Here is a 25,927-nt window from a genome sequence, read left to right as displayed (position 1 = left end):
TGAGAAGATCGCCGCGACCCGCGGCCCCTACGGCCCGCCCCGCCGCGCCGCGCCGCGCCGCGCCGGCCTCTTTAAGGCTTCCGGCCACGCCCCCTCTGTGCCATGCCCCTCCCGGCCCCGCCCCACCTGCGGGTGCCGGGCCCGCCTCCGCCGCGCAGCCCGGGCGGGGCTCCAGGGCGCCGAGGGCTGGGCGGGCACGGCGCGGGCAGGGGCGGGGCTTGAAGAATTCGGGTCTGAGAGGTGGTAGGTGAGGGCAGGGGTCTCCGAATGCCAAAGGTCTCCCGGCCCAAACGGAAGTGGCCAGAGCAGCTACCGGGGAGCCAGACCTCATTTCCAATCTGGCCTTGCCAACCGGCAGGTGTGTGGCCTTACACAGATTACTTAATATCTTTGGGTCTCAGTTTCTTTATCTGTAAAATGAGATAACAATCACCTCATAGAATTGCTATAAAAAAATAATGTTACCTGGCACAGGGTGAGTTCCCAATAAACGGTGGCTACGAGGGTGATTATGAATGCGTTCCCAAATTCGTTGCTCTTCCTACTTTGGCCGCGGGGGGCGTTGCTATGGAGGAAAGTGGGTTCGGGGAAGGTGCCAGGTGAGAGAAGAGCGAGGAGGATCTTTTGAGGGCCCGAAAAGGGGAAGGGAAAGGCAGGGGGCGCCTGAGGCGGCGTGGGAGGGTTCTGTTTTGCCCCGCCCTGACCAAATAAGGTGAGGCCAAGAGGCTAAGTCAGGGAAGGGGACGAAAGGAGGAACTGAAAATGGGATTGACCCACGGGGCCCTTCCCCGCAGTTCCCCTTTTTTCCCTGGCTGGACCCTCTGCAGTCTCTCCTCGCTCTTTACCTCTGAGCTCCCAGTCAGGCACTTCCTCGTTCCCAGTTTCCATTAGAGTGGCTGATTCTCTTCATTCCCAATATGCTACTTCAAAGACTCAAATATCTATTGATCATCAGATTGCAAAGGTCACGTTGAAGGTTTTTAGGTTTTAGAATTAAGGAAAGGCCCAGGGGCTTCCCTGGTGGCACAGTGGTTGAGAGTCCTCCTGCCGATGCAGGGGACACGGGTTCGTGCCCCGGTCCGGGAAGATCCCACATGCCGCGGAGTGGCTGGGCCCGTGAGCCATGGCTGCTGAGCCTGCGCATCCGGAGCCTGTGCTCCGCAACGGGAGAGGCCACAACAGTGAGAGGCCCGCGTACCGCAAAAAAAAAAAAAAAAAAAAAAAAAAAAAGGAAAGGCCCAGTGGAGCAGAGAAGTGATTCGTTGAAGATCCTGCAACAGAGCCAGGACTAGAACCCAGGTGTCCTGACTCCCGTCTAGTGTTTCTGCTGCAACCTTTGCTTCTTCCAGATCCTCAGAACCCCAATCTTGGATGGCTCAAGGCATTCCTGTCTGGACCCCACCCTGATTCACTGTCCTCTATCTCCTGAACAAACTGTAGCGCAGATAATCTTCCCACCTCAGGCAGGTACTCACTTGGCTGGCCCGTGGCGGCCCTGCCCACCTCTCTGCCAACCCATGTCCTATCCACCACAAGGCTTCACTCAGATTTCTCCAGGGTTTGGCTTCTGATAGCCCTCCTCAGGGCAGGACCGGGTGGTGACTTGTCTCCTCCAGAACCCCCAGCAGAAACCTGGGCACCCAGTGGGTACTCAGGAAGGGCTACAGTACTGAAGAGTTGGCACGTTATCCCAGCCAACCATGAATACATAGTGTTTCCTTTTACCACGTAAGAAATTACAAGACAGACATTATGCCTCAGGTTTGCAACTGAGGGTGGCTGCAGTGTGGGAAAGGCCTATTTACTAGGCCTTGAAATGTTTAACGGTGATCAGAAGGGGAAAGGAAAGGAGGTATCAGACCTGTAAGCAGCAGGAAAGCCTAGCAGAGCTCTGTTGTTTTGGTGCCATTTCCCTGCTTGACGATCTGTTAACCTCATTCAACCTTATGGCTCCATTCACTACTGTAAAGATATATTGAGAACTGACCTGGTGCCTAGCGTGTGCTAGGTGCTACGGACCGAGGGCACAAAACCCTTTGAATGAGACCCAGTCCCAAGGCCCGCCCTGACAAATGCTGTAAAGGGAGTCCTGTACCAATAAAATGCTTTGGGTGTTTTGAGGATAGAGCAATTTCTCTAAGCTGGTGGATTTTTTTTTTAATTTTTTAAAAAATTGAAGTATAGTTGTTTTACAATGTTAATTTCTGCTGTACAGCAAAGTGACTCAGTTATACATATATATACATTCTTTTTTTATATTCTTTTCCATTGTGGTTTGCCATAGGATATTGAGTATAGTTCCCTGTTCTACACAGTAGGACCTTGTTGTTTATCCATTCTCTATAAAATAGCTAACATCTTAAGCAGGTGGATTTTTATGAAGGACATGGCATTGAGCTGGGCCCTAAAGGATATGCCAGATTTGAAAGGCAGAGAAGGGGCCGTGGAGGAAGAGCCCTTCAGGAGAGAACAGAACAGCTAAAACAAAAGTGTGGAGGTCAGAGTACCCCAGTGGGGCTAGACTGTGGGATACTTCAGGAGGACGTTGGGGATAGGTGGTGGAGATAAGGCAGCCCAGGTAGGCCGGGCCAGATCACACAGACCATGGAGACCAGGCCATGGTGTGTATACAGAGTTATGGACCAGGTGAGCCCGCCTCCAGAGGACTTTGAACAGTGGTGTGATCAGGTCGTAAGGCAAGGTATGAGCAGACGCAGCCCAGCAGCCAATAGTGTGATAGGTCACAGCCAAATACCCGCCTTCATTTTCACCTGGAGACTGTCTGCCTCCGGCCCCATTCCGCCCCACCCCTGACCCATCCTTGGTGACTATTCTAAGTTGATACTACAATAAATAAGTCTGTACCATACTCCCCTCTTGGTTGCCCTGCCTGTCCACTGCTCCACTGCCTCCCAGCCAGACGAAGTCAAAGATTTGCCATCCAAACTGATCCTAGGAGTGAAGTTTTTCATCTCCAGCCTCACCTCCTCTCCCACACACACACACGGTTGCCCGGGTCAGACAGAGCCAGGAGTGAAACCCAGAAGGACAGCCCCACAGGCTGAGTATGACACGGAGCATCCCCTCCACTCATGGAAAGAATATGCGGACAGGGAGGGGTGGGAGAGGGGCGGAGAAAATAGGATCCCCTGGTGACCTCATGTGTTTGGGTCTCTGTCAGACACAGATAGGCTCCGTGGTTAAAGCGGAAGTGAGAGGTTGGGGCAGGACAGGGCAGCCTCGCCACCTCAGAGAAATCCCGGTCCAGATCCTTCTCTCTAGACACTGGACACGGGCAGGGGTTAACTCAGAGGAGTGGGGCTCACCGGAGGCGGGAATGGGAAACTTGTCGGAGGAGAGATGCCAGGAGGTCCAGCACAGGGCGTGCTTGGGAGCTGGCTGATCGTCCTCCACACGCCTCGGGGTGGCTTTCTCCCCTCCCCAGCTGGAGCACACTGTTCCTGAAGGCCTACCTACTGACCGCCCAGAGTCCAAGAGGCTGTCTTCTTCCAGCTTTGTAGACAGACCCTCAGGCCACGTGGGCCAGGGGGGTGGATGGGTGGAGCAGACCCAATGACGAGGGCAAGGCTGGCGCTGGGCCCGCTGACCCCTGGCCGGCTCCCTGAATTCCGGGAGTGTTTGTAAACACCTCCCATGGCCAGGGTGCGGAGGGATGACTGTTCTCCCCTCTTACCCCGCCCCGCCTCAGGCTCTGACTGACAGAGGAAGGAGTTTCAGCAGACAAGGCGCCTGGCAGGTTCGACTGGAAGGGTCAGCCACCTGTCCTGATCCCAAAGCAGCAGGGCGGAGAGCGCCTGGGCCCGGGCCTCTCACCGGGCGGGCGGCGCTGGGCCTCGCAGGGGGGTCTCTAGCACAGATCTGCTCTTAGGCTCATCTGGGAAGGTTTCCCCTCTAAGACATGGTGCAGAGCCAGACTAGACGGGAGACAGGGCCTGTGGAGGGGAGGCGTCACTGCCCCGCCAGCGGCCGGCCTCCCTACGGCCCCTCGACATCCCCCAGCTGCAGGCACACGACCTCAGAGGTCATCCTGGCAACTCTGGAGGGGCCCATGTGCTCCCCCCGAGGGAGGAAGAGAAAGGGCCTGATAGGGCTGCCTGTCGGCCTATTCTCCTTCGCCTCAGTCTCTGGGGGGTAGCGACAGCCTTCCACACACATGACCCGTTCACTGGGGCTCTGCCTAAACAGCCCTCTGGCTGCTCCAGGTCCAGCTGCCTCTGCCTCCTCCAGCCCACTCGGTTGACCAAGATTCCCTCCAAGGAGCAAGGGCTTCCTGCTTCTTCGTGGAGTCAGTGAGCCCAGCACCAGGCGCTTTCCTGTGCCCCAGGGGCCGTGGCAGTAAAGAGGTTGAAAGCATGGCCCAGCGGAAGAGGAGGGTCTCGACAAGCAGATGGCTCAGTCATCTCCTTACAATCTTGGTGACAGTACTACTTTGTTTAATGAAGCTTGCCTCACGGATTACGCAAAGGTATTGCCTTTCCAACTTGTCAGGTCCCTTCGGAGAAGGCCCCTGAATCCCACAGCTGAAAAGCTTTAGGGAATGTGCGGCCCTCACCTTCCCACTTTCTGCCCAAAGCTTTCCCTCCCGCTGCTCCCTTTCAGAACTGCTGCCTTTTCCTAGCTATTTTTTTTTCGGGGGGGGGGGGGGGACACAGAGGGGTCTGTCCAGGTCGCATGCAGGATCTTAGTGCCTCCACCAGGGATCGAACCCGTGCCCGCTGTAGTGGAAGCGCGGAGTCTTAAGCACTGGACCACAAGGGAAGTCCCCCTAGCTTATTTCTTGTACCCGGAGTCAGCACTGGTTTTACTCACTTGCCAGCAGCTCGAAGGCAGGAAAAATGTGGTCCTCACCTTTGCCTTAACCATCTCCCAATTCCTTGCCAATGGAAGGCAGCTCAAGTTAGGTAGAAGAGACATAAAGGACTCCTGAACCTTCAGCATTAGTCCATTTAATCCCTGCTACCGCCACCTCCAGCACTGCCCTGTATAACTGTCTTTTTAAAATATAAGGTTAAGGACTTCCCTGGTGGTGCAGTGGTTAAGAATCCACCTGCCAATTCAGGAGACACAGGTTCAAGCCCTGGTCCGGGAAGATCCCACATGCCGCGGAGCAACTGAGCCCACGTGCCACAACTACTGAGCCTGCTGCACTCTAGAGCCCGCAAGCCACAACTACTGAGCCCGTGTGTCACAACTCTGAAGCCCGGGCCCCTAGAGCCCGTGCTCCGCAACAAGAGAAGCCACTGCAATGAGAAGCCCACACACCACAACGAAGAGTAGCCCCCGCTCGCTGCAACTAGAGAAAAAAGCCCGCGTGCAGCACCAAAGACCCAACGCAGCCAAAAATAAATAAATAAATAAAATAAATTAAAAGGTTTACATTTTCTGAGTATAAAAAAATACATGTTCATCATAGGAGCCATTTTCCACCTTTCCAGAATCAACTTCACGGCACATAGGGGCAAAGTAGAAGTTTTGAGTGTTTACTCCTCCTTGAATTCTTGCATTGGAAGCTGTCCCTCAGGATCTTGTTCTCTTCCTGGCATCTCTCAGAAAAGCCATGAGCCTCCACTTTCTCAACCGCCGCCCCCCCTGGACCACTGGGGACCCCACCACAGCAGAGCCGGCCAAGAGGAGGATGTAAACAACCCCATCAACCTTTTACTCCTCTTCCCTTTTGATGCCACAACACATGGCACAGGGCTGATGGCTACGTGGACTTTTGACACGCTAAGGAATCGTAATGTAGACCCGGAAGCTTCAAGCCAAGCCCAGCGCTTGATGCTTTGCAAGGTCCAAGGGAGAGCACCAGAATAAAGCCCTTCCACTGCAGGGAGAATGGGTTTGATCCCTGGTTGGGGAACTAAGATTCCACATGCCGAGCGTCACAGCCAAAAAAAAAGGAAGAAAAGTGTTTATATAACATAGGAACAGATTTTTTAAAACAAACTTTATTATAGCATTACAGCATGGCTATAATCAAGGAAAGGAAAATGTACTGTAAACATTCTATGCAGAAAAGTGCACAGAAGTTTCCAGCCTGGTGAACTTTCACCATCCAGATCAAGAAATAGAACAGGATCAGCACCTGCAGAAATTTCCCCTTGGTTCACCGCCAGTCACTAGGCTCCCCTCCTTTAGAAAGGTAACCACTACCTTGACGTTTATCCCCAAAGATTAGTCTTGCTATTTTTGAACATTATGTAAATGAATCATATATTAGGTATTTATTTGGGGTTTGGCATCTTTACTTTTTTTTTTTTTTTCTCAGCTGTGCTGCGTAGCATGCAGGATCTTAGTTCCCCAATCAGGGATCAAACCTGTGTCCCCTGCAAAGGAAGTGCAGAGTCCTAACCACTGGACAGCCAGGAAATTCCCCAGGGTCTGGCTTCTTTCACTCAGTATTATGTTTAGGAAATTCACCAGTGGTGTTCGTGCAGCAGTAATGTATTCATCTTTATTGTTTTGTAGTATTCCACAGTGTGACTATACCACAACCTATTTTTCATTCTACAGTTGAACTCCTGGCCTCCAGAACTGACAACGAGAGAATAAATTCCTGTTGCTTTAAACCACCAAGTATGACAGCCACTGGAAACTGAGGCCTGTTAGGAATAAATTTGCTGTACATTCTCATATGTCTTTTGGTACTTATGCATAAACATACACACACACCTAAGAATGGAATTGCTGGGTCACAGGGTGGATATATGTTTAGCACTGAGAGAACACCAAATCATTTTCCAAAGTAGTGATACCAATTTATACTTCCATCCACAATGTCTGAGAGATCCTGTTTCTCCACATCTTTGTCAACCGTGATATTGTCAGTTTTTCCTATTTTGTTCTTCTGGTGGCTGTGAAGTGGTTTTAATTTGTATTTCCCTGATGACTAAGGGGCTTGTGTGCTTGTTTATTGGCCATTTGGATATGGTCTTTTGTGATATGCCTATTCATTTCTTTTGTCCATTTTTCTTTTCAGTTGTCTGTCTTATTGATTCATAGCATACATACATATAATATATTGCGTATATGATACCTTTGTCCTAAAAAATCTCATGCAAATATCCTCTCCCACTCTGTGGCTTGCCTCTTCACTCTCTTAGTGGTGTTTTGGGGTGAAAAGAAATTCTTACATTTAATGAAATCTGAGTTATAAATTTTTTATGGTTAGTGCTTTTGTGTCCTGTTTAAGAAAACTTTCCTGCCTCAAAGCCATAAATATAGTCTCCTTTATAATCCTCTAGCAGCTGTACTGCTTTACTTTCACATTTAGGTTAGCAATCCATCTGGGATTAACTTTATTGTGAAAAGATAATTCTCCAAAATAAGATAAAACCATGACTCATACAGATATAAAAATGAGCACATGTTAAATTTTTACTTAACTTATTAAGAAGGAAAAGTGGCAAGGTGTTTCAGCCTGTTCCAAGGTGAATCCAAAGAATAGACACATGTATAGATCAGGAATATCGAAATAGGGACTTCCCTGGTGGTGCAGTGGAGAAGACCACCTACTCCCAATGCTGGGGGCCCAGGTTCGAGCCCTGGTCAGGGAACTAGATCCCATGTGCATGCACAACTAAGAGTTCACATGCCACAACTAAGAGTTTGGGTGCCACAACTAAAGAGTCCGCCTGCTGCAACTAAGACGTGGTGCAACCAAATAAATAAATTTTTTAAAAAAAGGAATATTGAAATAAATGTGCAAACTGAGGCAAAACTGGTTTGTCCACGGTTGGGGGTGTGTTCGTCCACCAGACAGAATTTATTTTTATGAGCTTGGCACTGCTATCAGTTATCTACAAGTTACAGAGGTTTTTTATTTTGGGGGGTGGGGCTTTTTTTGGCTCCGCAGCATGGCATGCGGGATTGAACCTGGGCCACAGCAGTGAAAATGCTGAGTCCTAAACACTGGGCCTCCAAGGAACTCCCTACAAGTTGCAGAGTTATAAAATAGCTGCCATAAACTCAAAATCAGAGGAGATGCTACAGAAAATGCAGTTTTCCCTGAAGCAGAAAAATTTCCCTACCATACAGTATCAGATAGAGGTCAAGATTCTTTTTTTTTTTTTCATAAGTATGTCCCATAGATCCAGTGCCATTTATTTAAAAACTCAGCTTTCCCCCACCAGCTCTACAGTGTCCCTGTGATGTGTGGATTTGCTTCTGAACTCTGTTCTGTTCCATTGGTTTATTAGTCTATTCTTTTTTTAAAAAATATTTTTATTTAACTTTTTTATTGAATGAAAGAGTCTTTAAATTCTACAGTGCTTTACAATTTTCAAAAGTTTCGCACACGTGGTTTCATATAATCTCATAATAACCCTTTTTAAAATCCCCTACCCTTATGTTGCCCCTCCCTGCTTCCCTCTCCCCACTGGTAACTACTGCTTTGCTCTCTATATCTGTGAGTCTGCTTCTTTTTTGTTTTATTCACTAATTTGCTGTATTTTTTAGATTCCACATATAAGTAATATCATACAGTATCTGTCTCTCTCTGTCTGACTTATTTCACTTAGCATAATGCTATTTGCAGCAACATGGATGGACTTAGAGGGCATTATTAGTCTATTCCTGAATTAATGCCACACCATCTTAATTATCATAGCTTTATAATACATCTAGGTATCTAGTAATGTAAAGCCTTCAGCTTTGTCCTTCCTTTGGTTAGATTTCTTGGTTATTCTTGGCCCTTTGCATTTTCACAACATTTTAGAATCCATGGTTCATTTCTTTTTCTTCTTTCTTTTTTTTTTTTTTTTTCGGTACGCGGGCCTCTCACTGCTGTGGCCTCTCCCGTTGCGGAGCACAGGCTCCGGATGCGCAGGCTCAGCAGCCATGGCTCATGGGCCCAGCCGCTCTGCGGCATGCGGGATCCTCCCGGACCTGGGCACGAACCCAACCCGTGTCCCCTGCATCGGCAGGCGGACTCTCAACCACTGTGCCACCAGGGAAGCCCCCATGGTTCATTTCTTAAAAAAACAAACAAACGAACAACCTCAAATTTTGATTGAGATTTCATTGAGTTTGTAGATTAATTTGGGGGAAATTTGACATCTTTACAATATTGAATCTTCCAAACAATGAGCAGGCTGAACTACACTTAAACCATCCTATAGAGCATTTATAAAGTAAGGAGGACCTCAAGGTCTACCATCATGAGATATTTTTATTAAGCATAATTAAACATTCATATTGTACTGGAAATGATCTTTATAAAGGTTAATCCAAAAACAGAGTAAGATCTTCTTCTGAGAATTTATATCCAAGAGAAAAAAAAAAGAATACAGGTAAACATATTTGATGATACTTTCCAAAAATTCATAAAGAAAGGGAGAAATGGTTATATTGTCAATGGTCCTTGACTAAATCTTTGGTCTCATATAGGAAGACAAACAAAAAGTTCTTACAAGTTGTGAAAAACTTTGTGTAGAAAATAATTTACAAACAAATGTAAAAATGAAACCACCATCAGTGCTGTGGAGATATCTCTTGTTAGCATTTTTCAAGTGGTTTTGACTATCACTTCTCCATCAAATACAGTCAGTCTCCTCAGGACCTACAGGACCTAATACTCTAAATTTCTCTGAGAGTAACATCTGGAGGATGAGTAGAAGTTAAGTGGGTGAAGAATGGTCCAAGCAGAGAAAGCAATATGTGCAAAGGCCCTGTGGCAGGAGAGAGCAAGTGATGGGAGGCATTGTAAAAAAGGCTAACTTGACTGGATCTAAAGAGCAAGGGCAATCATGGTGTGAGAAGAGGCTGGAAGAGTGCTAGGATACACACCATGCACAGCCTCAGAGGCCATGGCAAGAACACTTTTCTTAGGGTCAGATTTGTGTTTTGAAAAGATCACTGGCTAGAGTGGAAGACAGATAGAGGTAAGGCTGAGCATGGGTCAAGGGAGGCTAGTTAGAAGGCTATTTCATTAGTGCCAGTGAGAAGTTATGGCAGGTGGACTGAGTAGTAATGGTGGAGAAGGAGGGAAGTGAATGCAGTCTAGAGACTGCAGACAGTAATTAAATACCTACTCTGTGCCGTGCACTGTTCTAGGGCTTGAAGATACAACAGAAGACAAGACAGGCAAGATGCCCGCCCTCAGGGAGATTATAATCTGGCTCTAGGTTCCTGGCTTGCATAACTGTGTGGACAATGATGCCGTTAACTGAGCTTGAGCTAGGGAACACTGGAAGAAGGACTGGGTTCCATTTTGGACATGTTGAGTTCTCGGTACATTTGAGACACCCAAGAGGATGGTAAACAGACTGGTGGATATATGGGTCTGGAGCTCAGAGGAGAGGTCTGGACTGGAAATGTATTTCCTTCATCAGACGTAGAATCAAGCCAAGGGTTCCCTATGAGGCTACTGTGGAAAAAAATTACTTTAAAATTCTTAAAAGCCCTGCTCTTTCACAGAAAGGATGAAAGTTGGCTTCATCTTTACCCTGAGGCTGCATTTTCATGACAGCACCATATATTTAATTTCCCCTCCCCAGGCCCTTTATAAATCTGAGAACACTTTGCTACCTGTAAACACTGTCATGAACGCTCTATGCTTCCTTGAAATTCTACCTGAAATATATACCAATTGATATAATGAATACAATGTGATTATTTTTACTCTGTTAATATGATGGATTATCTTCATGGATTTTCAAATATTGAACAAGCCTTACACCACTGGAATAAACTCCATTTGTTTGTAGTGTATACTTTAAAATATATATATTGCTGGAAAAAAAGCTGGAAATAGTACAAGAATTCATCCCAAATAACATCATCCTTGTCTACTGGATACTTGAAATACAGTGGAAAAAATGGCATGTATGTGAATGGGCAGCTGCTACATATCTATACACATGTATATACATACCCACTATATACCTGTATATATGTAATTTACTTGTATTTACTGACAACTTTCCTTATTTGTGTTACTATTATTTTTTCACACATAGTGATCCTGAACTCCTTTTTAAATTGTAACAATGCTGATCAAAGTCTGCTTTATATTAGAATTATTTAACCATGTCTATCCTTCATGAATTTGTAAAGGGTAGGACCAGGAATTCCATAGCATCCGGTTAAGATTCGGTGCTTTCACTGCCATGGCCTGGGTTCAATCCCTGGTTGGGGAAGTAAGATTCCACAAGCTGCATGGTGCAGCCGGAAAAAGGAATAGATAAATAAAGGGTAGGACCACATCTAAATTTCACTGTTTCCCCTAATTCTGCATTCAATGGATAGATGGACTTACATTTCTTCTCCCTTAAGACACATTCATTCATTCCATCTACTAGCAGTCAGATTTGCTTCCATACATACCTTAAGACACCCATGACCAACAGCTAAAATTGTATACATAACACAAAGAATCATTCCTCTATTACTTTAATTCCTAATTCTATTATCTTGTATGTGTATATATGTATTATGTGTCTGTACGTATATATATATATATATCATCTACTTCTGTAAAGAAAATTCCAGGTACAGTTACAGTTCTGTTAGACGTGAAAGAGGTCAATATGGGTGGTGAGGTGAGAAAAGGGCTGGTCTGGGAATCAACAGGCATCAACCTTAGTGTAGACACTTTAGCTCTGGGACCTTCAGCAAGTCATCTAATCACTTCCAGCCTCAGTACTCTGCAAGGATGGTGTTAAATGATCTCTATGATCTTACATCTCTAAAATTCTTTGAAATCCAGTTGGCTGGTAAAAATGACTTTTCAACACTGAGATGTCCCTGACCACAGGCCTTTGGGCAAAACACCTCAGAGAAAGCAGGGAACTACATCTAAGTATTTGGTATGGCTACATTCATCTTTTAAGACTGGAGGGAAAAGTGTGGGTTAAAACTGAAAGCCAGGGTTGGTGCTGGAGGTTACGAAACATCAGCCGGTTTGAAAGTGATCCTAGGAAGGTAAGGACCACCCGTTGAGGAAGGAGATGGTAGGCCCTGCAGTTTGAGAATTGCTTAGCTTTGTCACTAGAATAAGAAAACAACTGCTGCCCTGATCAGCTTTTGTATGAAAGTTGAGGCCATCGTGCTGTGCATCGCTTTGACAGGAAAGCCCTGAAAGGGGGTCATTCCAAGTGTCAAGGGAAGGAGATGCTCAGATAGAAAATAGAACCAGGACAGGGTTGGAGACAAGGAAATTCCCTCTTTCTGTCTAGACCTTGCTGTCTTAGCTTTAGACTCGGAAGAGGTGTGTGCATATATCCTAAGATAGTAGCACTGTCTTCAGGCAGACTAGAGAGTAGGGAAGAGGGACCCCTCTAATGGAAAACGAAACAAAAATTCATAGCTGTCACTTGGATGACCTAGTTTCCTGTAATTTTCTGCTTCCATTTTGCTTATCCCACAGTCTTTTCAGAAGTCATTTCAAATGTTCCGACCTTCTGGGTTTAGAGCTTTAGAAGCTCTGCAGGGAGCTCTAAGGGAAAGGTCATGAGTCCACAGCAGCAAAACGGTTAACAGAACGCAGCATCCCCAGACTCCACCCTACGCTAAAGCTTGATGGTAACAGCAGCAGCCCTAGAAAGATGCCAGGGAGAGGCTGCAGGAACTCCAGGGGTCAAAGTCAAGGCTGTGCATTTCTATTGCCTTTTTTCATAAGGAGATCCTCTCTCTGCTGACAGTAGTAGAAGATTCTGGATGTTATGGTGATTGAGGGATGGAGTCATTTTCTTTTTTTTTTTTTTAAAGAATCTTTATTATTTATTTATGTATTTATTTTTGGCTGCCTTGGGTCTTCGTTGCTGCACGCAGGCTTTCTCTAGTTGCGGCGAGCAGGGGCTACTCTTCGTTGTGGTGTGTGGGCTTCTCATTGCGGTGGCTTCTCTTGTTGTGGAGCACGGGCTCTAGATGCGCGTGGGCTTCAGTAGTTGTGGCTCGCGGGCTCTAGAGCTCAGTCTCAGTAGTTGTGGCGCACGGACTTAGTTACTCCGCGGCATGTGGGATCTTCCCGGACCAGGGCTCGAACCCGTGTCCCTTGCATTGGCAGGTGGATTCTTAACCACTGCGCCACCAGGGAAGCCCTGGAGTCATTTTCTTATATTAGCACAAGATTCAGCCAATATCAGAACATCTAATCTTTTAGAGCCGGTTTTTCTATTTATTTGTACCCTGCCCTGTTTCCAAAAGGATTTAAGGCTGCTTACAAAACCACATAATGGAGTTAAAGAACATAAATTAGAATAGCAGGGGAAAGGCGAGGCAGAGGAAAAACAAGGTTGAGGGCGTGAAAGTGTGCTAAGAGTGAGCGGGAGCCCATGGAGCCCCAAAGGCACACTGGGCTCTGTCCTGTTGGGCTTTTTAAAACTTGCTGAAGCTGTCAAACCAGTGTTGTTTTCATTCCCCAGAATCCTGTCATTGTTGGGGACAAAGCCCAGTGAAACAATCAAATCCGGATTCCCAGGACAGAAGGAGACCTCTTACCTAATCCGATGCCCTAACCCACGTGGAGAGCACTGCAGTTCACCGACCAGTCCCTGTGCATGCTTTCTGGAACCTGCACTCACTGGACCAAAGCCCGACATTTAAAAATACATTTAAGGAGACGGCTTTCAAGTGTTTGCTCTGTTTTACTGCAGCGTTGCAGAATCCTCAGAGCAGTTTGAACTTCCTACGAAAAGGGGGGCTCCTAGGACCAGGGGGAGCAGGCAGGACCATCGAGGTCACCCCTAAGCTGGGTAGAGGGTGAGTCAGCCTGGCTGGTGGAGGGGGGTGTGAGAACACCTCTGAATTTCCTTGCCCCTCCCAGACAAGCTGCAGGTGGCCACCACCCAGGACTTCACCTGAACCGCATTCCAAAGACATCTGGGATGCCAACACACGTGGGAAGTACACCTGAGAGCAGATCGCAGGCCTCCTCCTCCCTGGGGCCGGCTGAGGAGTTCTTTAGAGGTCAAAGAGGAAGAAGACTCCCATCTCCCCCACCCTCCTCTGCGCTGGCAGATGGAAGGAGAGAGTTACCAGGCCAGAGCTGCCCAACCTCTCAAGTTTAAAATTCAGGGTTCTTCTTCCCTGTTCCCAAGTTTGCTAAACAGCACCACCTACTGTCTCAGACGTCAGGAAACGGGAGAGAGCCGACGTGGGTGAGCCTCGCAACGTGCCGTTCATAGAGTAGAATGAGTTTCCCTCCCACTGCGCCCCTGAGACCCTCGGGAGAAAGCAGAGGCAGAGAAGGACATCCCACAGGCCAGCTTTACACCCTCTCCTCCCTGCCTACCCCACTCCAACCTCCCCTCCACCCAAACCCACCAATTTCCCATAGCTTTATGCTAATTCCATCCCCAGCACCACATCGACAATCCCTCGGACACCAACATAGCATTGATAAGACAGGTCCTAAACCCAAATTCTGTCACTGAGCTTCTGCACTTCCTGGTAGGAAAGGGAGGTTAGCGGCTCAGGGTCCGATAGGGTAGAGCCCCTAAAAGTTCTCGTGGATGATGTGTTGTTGCCCAGTAACTTTTTTTTCGGTAGTGGTAAAACGCACATAGTATAAAATGTACATGTTTTAAAAAAATTTTTATTGGCGTATACTTGATTTACAATGTTGTGTTAGCTTCTGCTGTACAGGAAAGTGAATCCGTTATACATATACATTTATCCACTTGTTTTTATTTTCCCCTAGAGGTCATTACAGAGTATTGAGAAGAGTTCCCTGTGCTATACCATATAAAGTTGACATGGTTTATAAGTTGTACGGTCCAGTAGCGCTAAGGACATTAGCATTCTCGTGCAACCAAACTCCAGAGCTCTTTTCATCTTGACCCCAGTACCATTTTCAACACCATTCTCCCCCCTGTTCTAACCTTCTCTTCTCTGTCTCATAGCTCAAGTTCTTCTTGATTGCCATTCGCATTTTTTTCATTGATACCATAAAACCCTGTGTGAGGGCCCGGGAATCCTGCCCGGCAGAGGTACCTGTCTTTGACTCTAAGGGAGGATTCACGGAACGAAGATCACACTCAGATGCCAACCCTCTACGTTGACCGATTGGGGCTGCTGCAAGTAGCACAGATTTCTGCAGAACTGCCCTGTCCAGGAGGCGTATTCTGGTTCTAATGTTCTATGGAGCAAGGAGGCGATCAGTTAACAAAAATGCTATCACAGGGACTTCCCTGGTGGCGCAGTGGTTAAGAATCCCCCTGCCAATGCAGGGAACACGGGTTCGAGCCCTGGTCCGGGAAGATTCCACATGCCGCAGAGCAACTAAGCCCGTGCACCACAACTACGGAGCCCACGTGCCACAACTACGGAGCCCACGTGCCACAACTACTGAAGCCCGTGCGCCTAGAGCCCGTGTTTGGCGACAAAAGAAGCCACTGCAATGAGAAGCCCACGCACGGGCACGAAGACTAGCCCCCGCCCACCTCAACTAGAGAAAGCCCGCAGCAACAAAGACCCAATGCAGTCAAAAATAAATAAATACATTTATTTTTTTAAAAATGCTACCACAAATATTTGTGATATTTTTATGTGCCCACTTGACAAGACAAATATGTTCCTTGCACTATTTTACATTAAACTGGCAAAGTCAGAGAATAAAGCAAAATAAATACAAAGTGCGGCAAGAAGCATAAAGGAAACCAGAAGGAAAGGAAATAAAATATATTTGTGGGGGAAGGGAGACCTTGCTTTGTAGGATGGTTACATACAAGTCTTTGGCACGGGGGGCGACATTTAAGCTGAGATCTGCGACCCACACGATGAGAAAGAACTGACCTTGCAAAAAGCAGAGAGGGCGTTACTGGGCAGGAGAGACTGTGCAAAGGCCCTGAGACTGGAAGACCTGTTTATATTGGAGGAACTGGAAGAAGACCGGTGTGGCTGGAGTGTGGTGAGCAAGCGAGAGAATGGCGCTTAACTCCCAAATCACGGTGTGCAGTGAGGGTCCCTGTTACAAGTCCACGGGAGAGGAATAGGCGAGCACAAGAATTTGGCTTCCCGGGGAAGACCCTAGAGCCCGGGCAGGAGTGGAATCGCGAGCGAAGGCGAAGGCCTGCTGGGGGCGCTCAGGAGCAGTTCCGAGTCCATCCTCCACCATGGTCCCTACATCGCATCCCACAGCTGGTCAGCCCTCCAGGCCTTTTCCAGGGACCGGAGCCCCAGCCTTAGACCAGGGACTCAGGCCGACTCCTAGGTAAAGAACGCCTTTCTCCCACCTCTGGGTTCCCCTCTACCCGCTGGCCGGTGCTTGGCCAGGTGACCCCACCGCCCGCGGTCGGATGCTCGGCCCCGGGTACCGCCCGGCTCTCCTAGGTCCGCTCCATCCGGGAGCCTGCGCGCTTGTCCCACGGTGGAACCCCATTCTCGACTTTCCTCAGCTCGAGTTGGGCGTCCTCCCAACCCTGGGCCCCCCAACACGCGCGCGCGCGCACAAACACACACACACACACACACACACACACACACACACACACACACACACACACACACGGGATTTGGAGCCGAGCCTGGGGCCATCTCTGCCTGCGGACAACGGGGTTTCCTGGAAGATGCGCCCAGGGCCCAGGCTTCTCCTCGTGCGTCTGCAGCCACTTGCTGACCAGGGAAAATCCGGAACAACCTCGCAAATTTTCTTTTACTACGAGGTCTTGCTGGGACCCACAGCCGATAGAAAAGGGTCGAGAAGGCAGCCCCAGAAAGCCCAGTGTGCGCACTACAAACTGCTGGGCTCGGCGCCCGCATCTGTGAGTAGAAACACGGGGACGCGTGTCCCCGGGATCCTCTGGAACCCTCTGGAATCCCAGCTTGCCCAGGCTTGGATAACCTTGGAGTCGCGGGCCACCGACAGAGGCGGATTCACTTGAAGACCAAGATCCCCGACAGCAGGTCGGGGGGCGGACCTGACTGCACTTTGGAAATACTGCCTCCCCGGCGCCTTCCTCCCCAGCACGCACACATCAGATACTTGAAGAAGCCTGGACCAGCCAGGTCCCCGGCGGCGTCAGCGATGCCCGGGAGGAACCTGCCCGGCACCAGGAAAGGCGAGGCCGCAGTGTCGGTGCAGAATCGCCGGACCCGGGGCCTGGGACCTGGCCTCCCCGCAGCCTCGGCGGCCGCGACTACTCTTGAGCGGCTGGTGGCGCCCGCGTTCTCGCGCAGGGCTTTCCGGTCCTAAGAAAGCCTGCGAACCAGTCCCTCCCTCCTACCCGTTCCTTCGTCTCCATGTCCTCACCAGCCCCACGGTGAGCAAGCTTTCCCCTCTGCGCAGAGGACTATCTGCTCAGAGGGGACGCAGTTCTGCAGCTCTTGATTCTCCGCAAGGCGCGGGCGGTACAGTTGGCTCCGGGCGCGCGGACCCCGGAGGCTCCTCTGGGCCCCAGCAGCCTCCCTCTGGGCCCCGCTCTGGGTGCTTATTACCTCCTCGGGGTTGGGAGCCAGAGCCCTTGGCGGGACGAGAATGAAGGGGTGATGGGAGAAGCCGGCATGGGGAAGGCAGCACCTGTAGTAGGGGTCAAGGCACCGAGCACATGGACCCCTGCAGCCCTTTTCAGCTGTGTGCCCTGGGCTGGGCAGTTTACTGATGCTCACCGAGACTGTAAACGAAGGTGATGATGATAATAAAAAATAAAATAAAACAAAACAAAATAAAATAAAATAAAATAAATAAAATAAAATAATAATTAAAAAACAACCTGTTTGAATTGTTATGAGGATTAAATGACAAGATAGACATAAAGTGTTTAGAATAGTACAGTTCCAGGTAGCGTTCCACAACCATTAGCTATGATAGTAATGGTCATTGTTACAGTCTGGACTCCTTGGAAGAGTCAGATGCGTTTACTGACAATGTACTCAATCGAAGCCGCCGTGTCTCCAGGGTCCTAGGCAAAGGAAGACAGGCTCCTAGGAGCAAAAAATGAAAAAGTATTCCTTCCCGTGTTATTGCCATCCCAGTGTGAAGAAATCCAAACGGAAAAATTGCCCACCTCCTACCATTCCTAAAAAAATCACTATTTTCAGTCTTTCATATTATCCCTGGCTTACATGCATAGAATTTTGTGTTCTTTTATCACTTATTATATAAGTATTTCCCTGGTTGCATAAGTATACTACTTGGTACTGGTACTAATAACAACCATTTTAATGGATCATAATATTCCACTAAATTGATATGATTCCCTTACTGTTGGACTCTTAAGATGTTCACAAATTTTCATTAGCTAATGCTGCTATGTAATCTTTGTTAATAAAACTTTTAAAATAAAAGTTAACAATGATTTATTTTAATATTTTTCTTTTAAAGTTTATTTCTCCAAAAGCTATACAAATCTGATCACTGAGAACCACCTTATACATATTCTTTAAATAAAAGTAGTTTTTTATATGAAAGTAATAAAAAGTTAAAATATACAAATAAAAAATGAATGTTATTTGTAATCCCATCACTCAGAGATGTCTTAGAAGCATATCCTTCCAGACTTTTCTGAATATAAATATATATTAATTTTTAATGTAATTTGCTTAGAAAAATGGAGTTCTATGGTACATACTGTTTTGTAACCTAATTTTCACTTAAGGCATCATAAGTATTATAATAATAGCTAACTCTTAATATGGTGCTTACTATGTACCAAGCCCTATTCTAAAGTGTTTTACATATGTTAACTCATTTAATCCTCATAAGAGCTCAATGAGGTAACACTTGATTGACATCCCATTTTACAGATGAGGAAGCTCAATCCCAGGAACGTTAAGTGACTTGCCAAAGGCCACACATGTAAGAAGTGGCAGGGTCCACGTACTTAACCCCACCTTATGCTTCTGCCTCACTTTACAGGTCACTAAACTGACATTTATCTTCTCATTCTTAATGAGCGCATAGTATTCAGAAGAATAGATATAATTTATTTAACCAATCCTCTTGTTTAACACTTAGATATCAATTTTTGATCATATGAAACTTTGATAATAAACATATTTGTACACACATTCTTGGGCACTTCTTTATTCCCTTAGAATAAACTCTGAGAAATGGAATTGCTGGATCACAGAGTAATCTATTTAGGCAGGGTGGCAAGGAAAACCTCCCTTTTTCAGAACATAAAGCAAGACTTCTGCTTAAGAAGTGAGCGAATAGTCCTCCTGTACAGCAATATTCTCATTTCACCTGTCCACCCACTCACATGGTCACACCCAAGTCATTGCATTACCAGAAAATGTACTGTGACTGAGATACTGACTTCATACTTCCTGCCTGCAGACCATCACCTTCTATACTTCTCTGATTTCAAGACCTCTAATTCACTAGCCCCCATGACTTTTTCATTCTTTATCACTCCTTTCATATCTTTTTTAAAAATTGAGGTATAATTGACATAAGAATAAACTGCACATATTTAAAATGTGCAATTTGAGAAGCTTTGACATCTGTATTCACCTGTGAAATCATCACCACAATCAAGATGGTGAACGTATCTACCACCTGCAAAAGTTTCCTTGTGACCCTTGGTAATCCCTCCCTCTCAGGCAACCACTGATCTTTTGTCACTAAAGATTAGTTTGCCTCTTCGAGTATATTATACAAATGGAATCATAGAGTATGCACTGTTTTGTCTAGCTTCTTTCACTCAGCATAATTATTTTGAGCTGTATTCATGTTGTGTATATTGGTAGTTCTTTTTTTTTTTTTTTTTTTTAATTTTTTGGCCGCACTGAACTGCATGTGGGATTTTAGTTCCCCCACCAGGAATGGAACCCACGTCCCCTGCAGTGGAAGCATGGAGTCTTAACCACTGGACTGCCGGGGAAGTCCCTGTATATCAGTAGTTCTTTCATTTCTATTGTTGAGTAGTGCTCCACAGTATAAATATATCACAATTTGTTAACCCATTCAAATCCATTCACCTGTTTATGAACATCTGGCTATTACAAATAAAACTACTATGAACATTCATGTATAAGATTCTGTATGGACATATATTTCCTTTACTCTTGGGTAAATACCTTGTAATGGAATAGGTGGATGACATGATAATTCTATGTTCCCAGCAGCAGTGTATGAGAGTTTCAGTTCCTCTACTTTCTCACCAACACTTTAGTATGGTCAGTCTTCTAATTTGTATTTCCTTTTTGACTACTGATGGTGAACATATTTTCATATGCTATATTTGACATTCGTATAGCTTTGGGGTGTGTGTGAAGTATCTGTTCAAATCTTTTGAACATTTAAAAAATTGTATTGTTTGTTTTCTTGTTACTTTTTTAGAGCTATTTATATATTCTAGTTACCAGTCCTCTACCAGCTCTATGATTTGCAAATATATTTCCCAGTTTGTGGCTTGATTTTCAGTTCTCTTAACAATGACTTTAAATAACAGAAATGTTTAATTTTGATGAATTCGAATTCATCTATTCTTTCCTTTATGGATCATGCTGTGATGTTGTATCTAAGAAAACTTTGCCTAACCTAAGGTCACAGAGATATTCTCCTTTGCCTCCTTCTAGAAGTTTTATGGTTTTAGGTTATACATGTAGGCCTATGATCCATTTTGATTTAAAATTTTCACTCAATATATTTTAGTTTACTGAAAACACTTGGAAATAATGACTAATCAATATCAATGAGAACCTTAAGAGCTCAGATTGTGGTGTATAAATACTTTTATCTGCTAAAAATGATTAGGGTTCCTTTGAGAAAAGACTGATTCTGGGTCTGGGGCAGAAAATGTTCAGATTTTCCTGGAATGTCTTTGTCATGCCAGAAGCTCTCAAAAATCTTAAAGAAGATTTAAGATTAAGTCTTAAAGGAGCTCTCAAAAACTGCTAGGGTTCTATCAAAGATCTCGGAAACTAATTTGAATGGGCTCTGACAGGTCAAAGATGGGACATTTTTAACATCAATAAGGATGATGCTCACAGTAGACTACAACACAAGTCACTTTAAATCCATAAATTCATAAAGATTAAAAACACACCTGTCAACCACCTTTGGGGATTGCTAGTATACCAATTCATTAATTTAATAACTAGTAAAGGAAGGGAAAGAATCAAAATTAATTCTGCCTTTCCTATAGAAAGTATACCTCACATTAAACAAATCACAGTGAGGGGAAATTTCTGTTCATAAAAGTACTCCAGCTAATGAATAAATGATGTTAGAATTAGAATACCTGTATCACCATTCTTCAACACTAATGAGTTAAGGGAGCTCAGCTATGATCCTCTGTGACAGCTAACATCACAATAAAACAACTAGCATCACCTGCTTCCTGATAAAACACAACATACCATCTGTGATGTGGCCTTGCCAAGACAAAAAAAAATATGCTGAATCTGATCAAGCCTCTAAATTTAAATTCTTATTTTCAAAAATACAGGGAGAAGACGAACATGTTAAATAATACCAGAGGGATGAAATTAGCAAAGTTCAGTCTGTGAGAAACCTTACAAAACAAAAAACCCAGTTCTTCAGTTTTTGTTTTTGTTTTTTGTTTGCGGTACGCGGGCCTCTTACCGTTGTGGCCTCTCCCGTTGCGGAGCACAGGCTCAGCGGCCATGGCTCACGGGCCCAGCCACTCCGCGGCATATGGGATCCTCCCGGACCGGGGCACGAACCCGTGTCCCCTGCATCGGCAGGCGGACTCCCAACCACTGCACCACCAGGGAAGCCCCAGTTCTTCAGTTTTTAAAAAAGGATGCAAGGGAAAAGAAAAAGATGGAAGAGAAAACTACAGATTAAAAGAGACGTAAACAACAAAATAATTGTTCCAGCTATCTTTACTAGCATAACAAATCACTCCAAAATTAGTGTCTTCAAACAATGACAACATTACATTTGCTCATGAATCTGTAGTTGGGGAAGGGCTCAGCAGGACAATTCATCTCTGCTCCACTCACTTAACTGGGATGGCTTGAAGGTTGGGGGCTGGAATCAGTACACGTCTAATGGTTGATTCTCGCTGTGCCCTGGGACCTCCTCTGGGTCTAGAGCCAGCCCACCCACCATGACCTCTCTGTGAGGCTGCTTGTCTTGCCTGCAGCCTGAATGCTGAGTTCCAAGAGCCAGAGCCCTAAGAGGTAGGTAGGTAGGTAGATAGATAGATGGCCAGTGGAAGCTGTACCACCTTCTATGACAGCCACAGAAGTCACGTAACATCACTTCTGTTGTACTCTATTTGTTAGAAATTCTCCCAAGGCAAGGAGAATTAAATTCTACATTTTGATGGGAAGAGCAACAAGGAATTTTCAGAAAAAAATTTAAAATCCACCACAATAACTAACTACAAAAAAAAATTTTTTTAAAGAACAATTAGGACAATCAGAGCAATGTAGATAAATGATACTACATATATAGACATATGACATTGAATGTATGATGACATTAAGTAATTGTCGGTTTGGAGGTGTGTTATGATGGTATTGTGGTTGTTTTAAAAAGGGAGGCCTTGTCTTTTAGAAATATATACTAAAATATTTACAGATGAAAATATATGGCAATTTGCTTCAAAATAATTTGGAGGAGTGCATGGAGATATAGAAGTAATAAGATTGGCCGTGCTTTAATCATTGGGTGCAAGCGGATTCGTTATATAATTCTTCCTACTATGTTTGAAAATGTTCGTAATAAAAAGTTTAAATTCAGGCTTCCCTGGTGGCGCAGTGGTTGAGAGTCCAACTGCCGATGCAGGGGATGCGGGTTCCTGCCCCGGTCCGGGAAGATCCCACATGCCGCGGAGCGGCTGGGCCCATGAGCCATGGCCGCTGGGCCTGCGCGTCCGGAGCCTGTGCTCCTCAACGGGAGAGGCCACAGCAGTGAGAGGCCCGCATACTGCACACACACACACACACACAAAATGGAAAGATCTGCTTGCTCTGTAGGAGAAAGGAGAATGAGAAAAGGAAGGGACTGATGGAGCCGTGGCAGGTGGTGAGAGGGAGGGGAGCCAGGCGGGAGGGTGGGCTCACCTTCATGAGGACCGTCAACTGTGTCCACTGACCCTGTGTCAGCTTGCAGTTGCCGATGTTCCCGATCACGAAGATACAGCCATGCGGGGCCTGCTGCAGGTAGAGACTGTCTCGTCAGGCGCTTCCTTGACCACGTAGGTCGTGGCAACAGGACATTGGGAGGCGACGTGGTCCTCCATGTTGGTTCCTACTAAAGGGCTACGAATCCAAGCCTAGAAAAGGCCTTGGTGATCGAAGGGGGCGGGAAAGGAAAGGGAAACTGTGAATCAAGTCTCGGGGGGCACTTCTGAGCGGGCACATCTACCTCCACCACGTCGAGGAGCATGCTGGGGTCCAAGCACAGCCATGCGGAGTCCCAGAAGGTGTGTTCATAAACTGTAAAGCCCATGTCCTGGAAGAAGAGTCCATGCGGTTCTGTGGGAAAACATCCCCCACCAGCTGGTACCCAGCAGGTGGAAAGATGGAAGCAGACACACCAGAGAGTGAGCCTGAGGGGGAGGGTCAGTGGCCGAAGGCAGGACAATAACAGGAGAGGGACAAGCATATCTTGGCTCGTCCACCATGTTTCTCATGACAGTGAGCACGGAGGACAACAGTGTAGATTGCAAATGGGGTCGGAATCAGGAATACGGGACGGGGGTCTGCTGTTGCCCTCACTTGCCTAACACTCCCTTTTTTTTTTTTCTTTTTTTTTTTTTTGCGGTACGCGGGCCTCTCACTGTTGTGGCCTCTCCCGTTGTGGAGCACGGGCTCCGGATGCGCAGGCTCAGCAGCCATGGCTCACGGGCCCAGCCACTCCACGGCATGTGGGATCCTCCCGGACCGGGGCACGAACCCGTGTCCCCTGCATCGGCAGGCAGACTCTCAACCACTGCACCACCAGGGAAGCCCACACTCACATTTTGAGAAGAAATGATGTAAACTGTTTGAGAATCCTAACGCCAAGTTTTGAGGAACTGGGCCCCCAGTTGGAAAGCACTGCTGTCACCTACAGTGTGCACACCCCCTGCCTGCCAGCAAAACAGAAGCAGAAGTAGCACCTGCAGGCACTGATGTTTCCCAGAAAAAGTTGGGGAAGGAGGGTCACTTCCTCATGGAGGTCAAAGCAACTTGCTCCAACACATACACCTCCGTTGACTCATTCAACCAGATTTACCGAGCACCTACTATGTGCCAGACACTGTAGTAGGCACTGGGGATGCATAAGGGAATTAAAAGAACACCCTCCACCCCCGTGGTGCTCACGTCCATACCAGGCATGGACAGCCTTTGTCTACAAAGGGCCAAGTAGTCAATGTTTTAGGCTTTCAGGCCATATAACTACTCAAGTCTGCCTTTATAGCAGAAGGCAGCTCTCGACAAGGCAAGCAAATGATCGTGGCCCTGCCCCAATAACATTTTCTGGACACTGAAATTTGAATTTCATATAATTTTCATGTGTCCCAAAATATTACCCCTCTGATTTTCAACCATTAAAAGAAAAAAAAGAGTGATGGTGATACCAGCCCCACTTCAAGTTCAGATCATCCCCCTCTTAAAAGAGTTTGCACATGATCATGTGGGCTGGTGCGAGAGCCCTGGTGTGGGGTCCTGATCCTGGCTCTGCCCTCCAGGGACCAAGGTGGGGACTCTTTGAGCCTCAAGGGGCCCCTCCAAAGTCTCTTTCAGGTTTATGATTGTACATCCCCGATCCCCGATCTCCACTCCTTGTGTCTCGGTGAGTAAGGAAAGGGCCCTGCTTCTCACCCTGTTCTCCATCATGACTTGGCTGTTCTTTCCAAAGAGGAGGTTCAAGGAAGCCTGGATGAATGACTTCATGCCCACCACTGGCGTGTACTCAGAGTTCAGGGAGGGATCCTGGGCGACCTGCATTCGGGTCTTGCGCACGACAGAGGACACCCAGGGTTGCCCTTGGCTGGTCATGCAGTCAGCAGCCATGGCTCACGGGCCCAGCCGCTCCGCAGCATGTGGGATCTTCCCGGACTGGGGCACGAACCCGCGTCCCCTGCATCGGCAGGTGGACTCTCAATCACTGCGCCACCAGGGAAGCCCAAGAGGGGGCTCTTAATGCGCACCTCAGCATCTGTGAGTTTGGGCTCTTCAGAAAGCCCACAGACCCGTCCTGCCTCTCTTGGGGCTTTGGGACGTCACCTAGGAAAAGACAACTTTCCTTTTCTTTTCCCCCTTTTATCAAAACAATGTGTTGTTAGTGAATGTATCTAATTTTCATCTTTTTAAAAAAGGCAACAGAAACCTATGCCATTTAAAGGGCAAAAATGATAGACAACGTGAGAGTTGTAGGTACATGAGACTGAACAAAGGTGACACTGACTTTCACCATAGCAAGGGCTGGCTGCATCCCAGCACAGTCCATTTTAGGAGCCATTCTCAGTACAGGAGCGGAGGAGGGAGGGGATAGAATGAAGAGACTGAAGAAAGTACAGTGTCCACGCAGGCCCCAAGCGTAGAGCTGGGGGAGAGGATACAGCTCTTACCAAATCCCCGGAAACCCGCAGAGAAGGGTAGAGGGTACAGAATGACCCAGGAGATTTCTGCTGTTTTACCCACTGGGCAATTCTGTTAACAGGAGCGGAGCTGTCTGTCTGGGGAGGCTTGGGCTCTCTCCCGCTACGGCCCTCCTAGAGGCAATGATGGTGGACCAGGTCTCACACGCCAAAACTACGAGGCACCTACCTTTATAGGCCAGGAACATCTTGTTAGGGTGGTCATCTTGTTCGTAGGTCTTCAGCAAGCTGCCTTCTAGCTTCTGGGCTAGGGGCACATCCGTGAACACAGACATCGTTGAGGGAAAGTAGAGACAAGACTCTGCTTCTGCTCCCGAAGGCTTCTGCTCTGCAGCATTCCTCCAAGTCTGGACCCGACAGACCAGCCTCTTCCCAGAACCTTGGCAATTCCGCAGAGGCTCCGGAACTGGTCACCAGAGCGACAGAACCCCACCACTCACTGTCTCCGCGGTGGCCAT

At 47.0% G+C, this 25,927-nt stretch overlaps 1 protein-coding gene across 1 annotated transcript; it reads right to left on the bottom strand.

The window, feature by feature from the left end:
* Positions 1-27: 27 nt before the first annotated feature.
* On the bottom strand, positions 28-25,927 carry GOT1L1 (glutamic-oxaloacetic transaminase 1 like 1; the record flags this gene model as incomplete). Its single annotated transcript, XM_079726825.1, is given in 9 exon segments — positions 28-233; positions 16,935-17,151; positions 22,945-23,037; positions 23,249-23,358; positions 23,840-23,879; positions 23,883-23,954; positions 24,691-24,884; positions 25,639-25,816; positions 25,910-25,927. Coding segments are annotated over 9 exon segments (1,128 nt in total).

This window comes from Hyperoodon ampullatus (assembly GCF_949752795.1).
Source record: "Hyperoodon ampullatus genome assembly, chromosome: 20".
NCBI classification, from domain to species: Eukaryota; Metazoa; Chordata; class Mammalia; order Artiodactyla; family Ziphiidae; genus Hyperoodon; species Hyperoodon ampullatus.
Note: the sequence above shows the minus strand (reverse complement) of the source record. Positions and strands in the feature narration are given on the sequence as shown.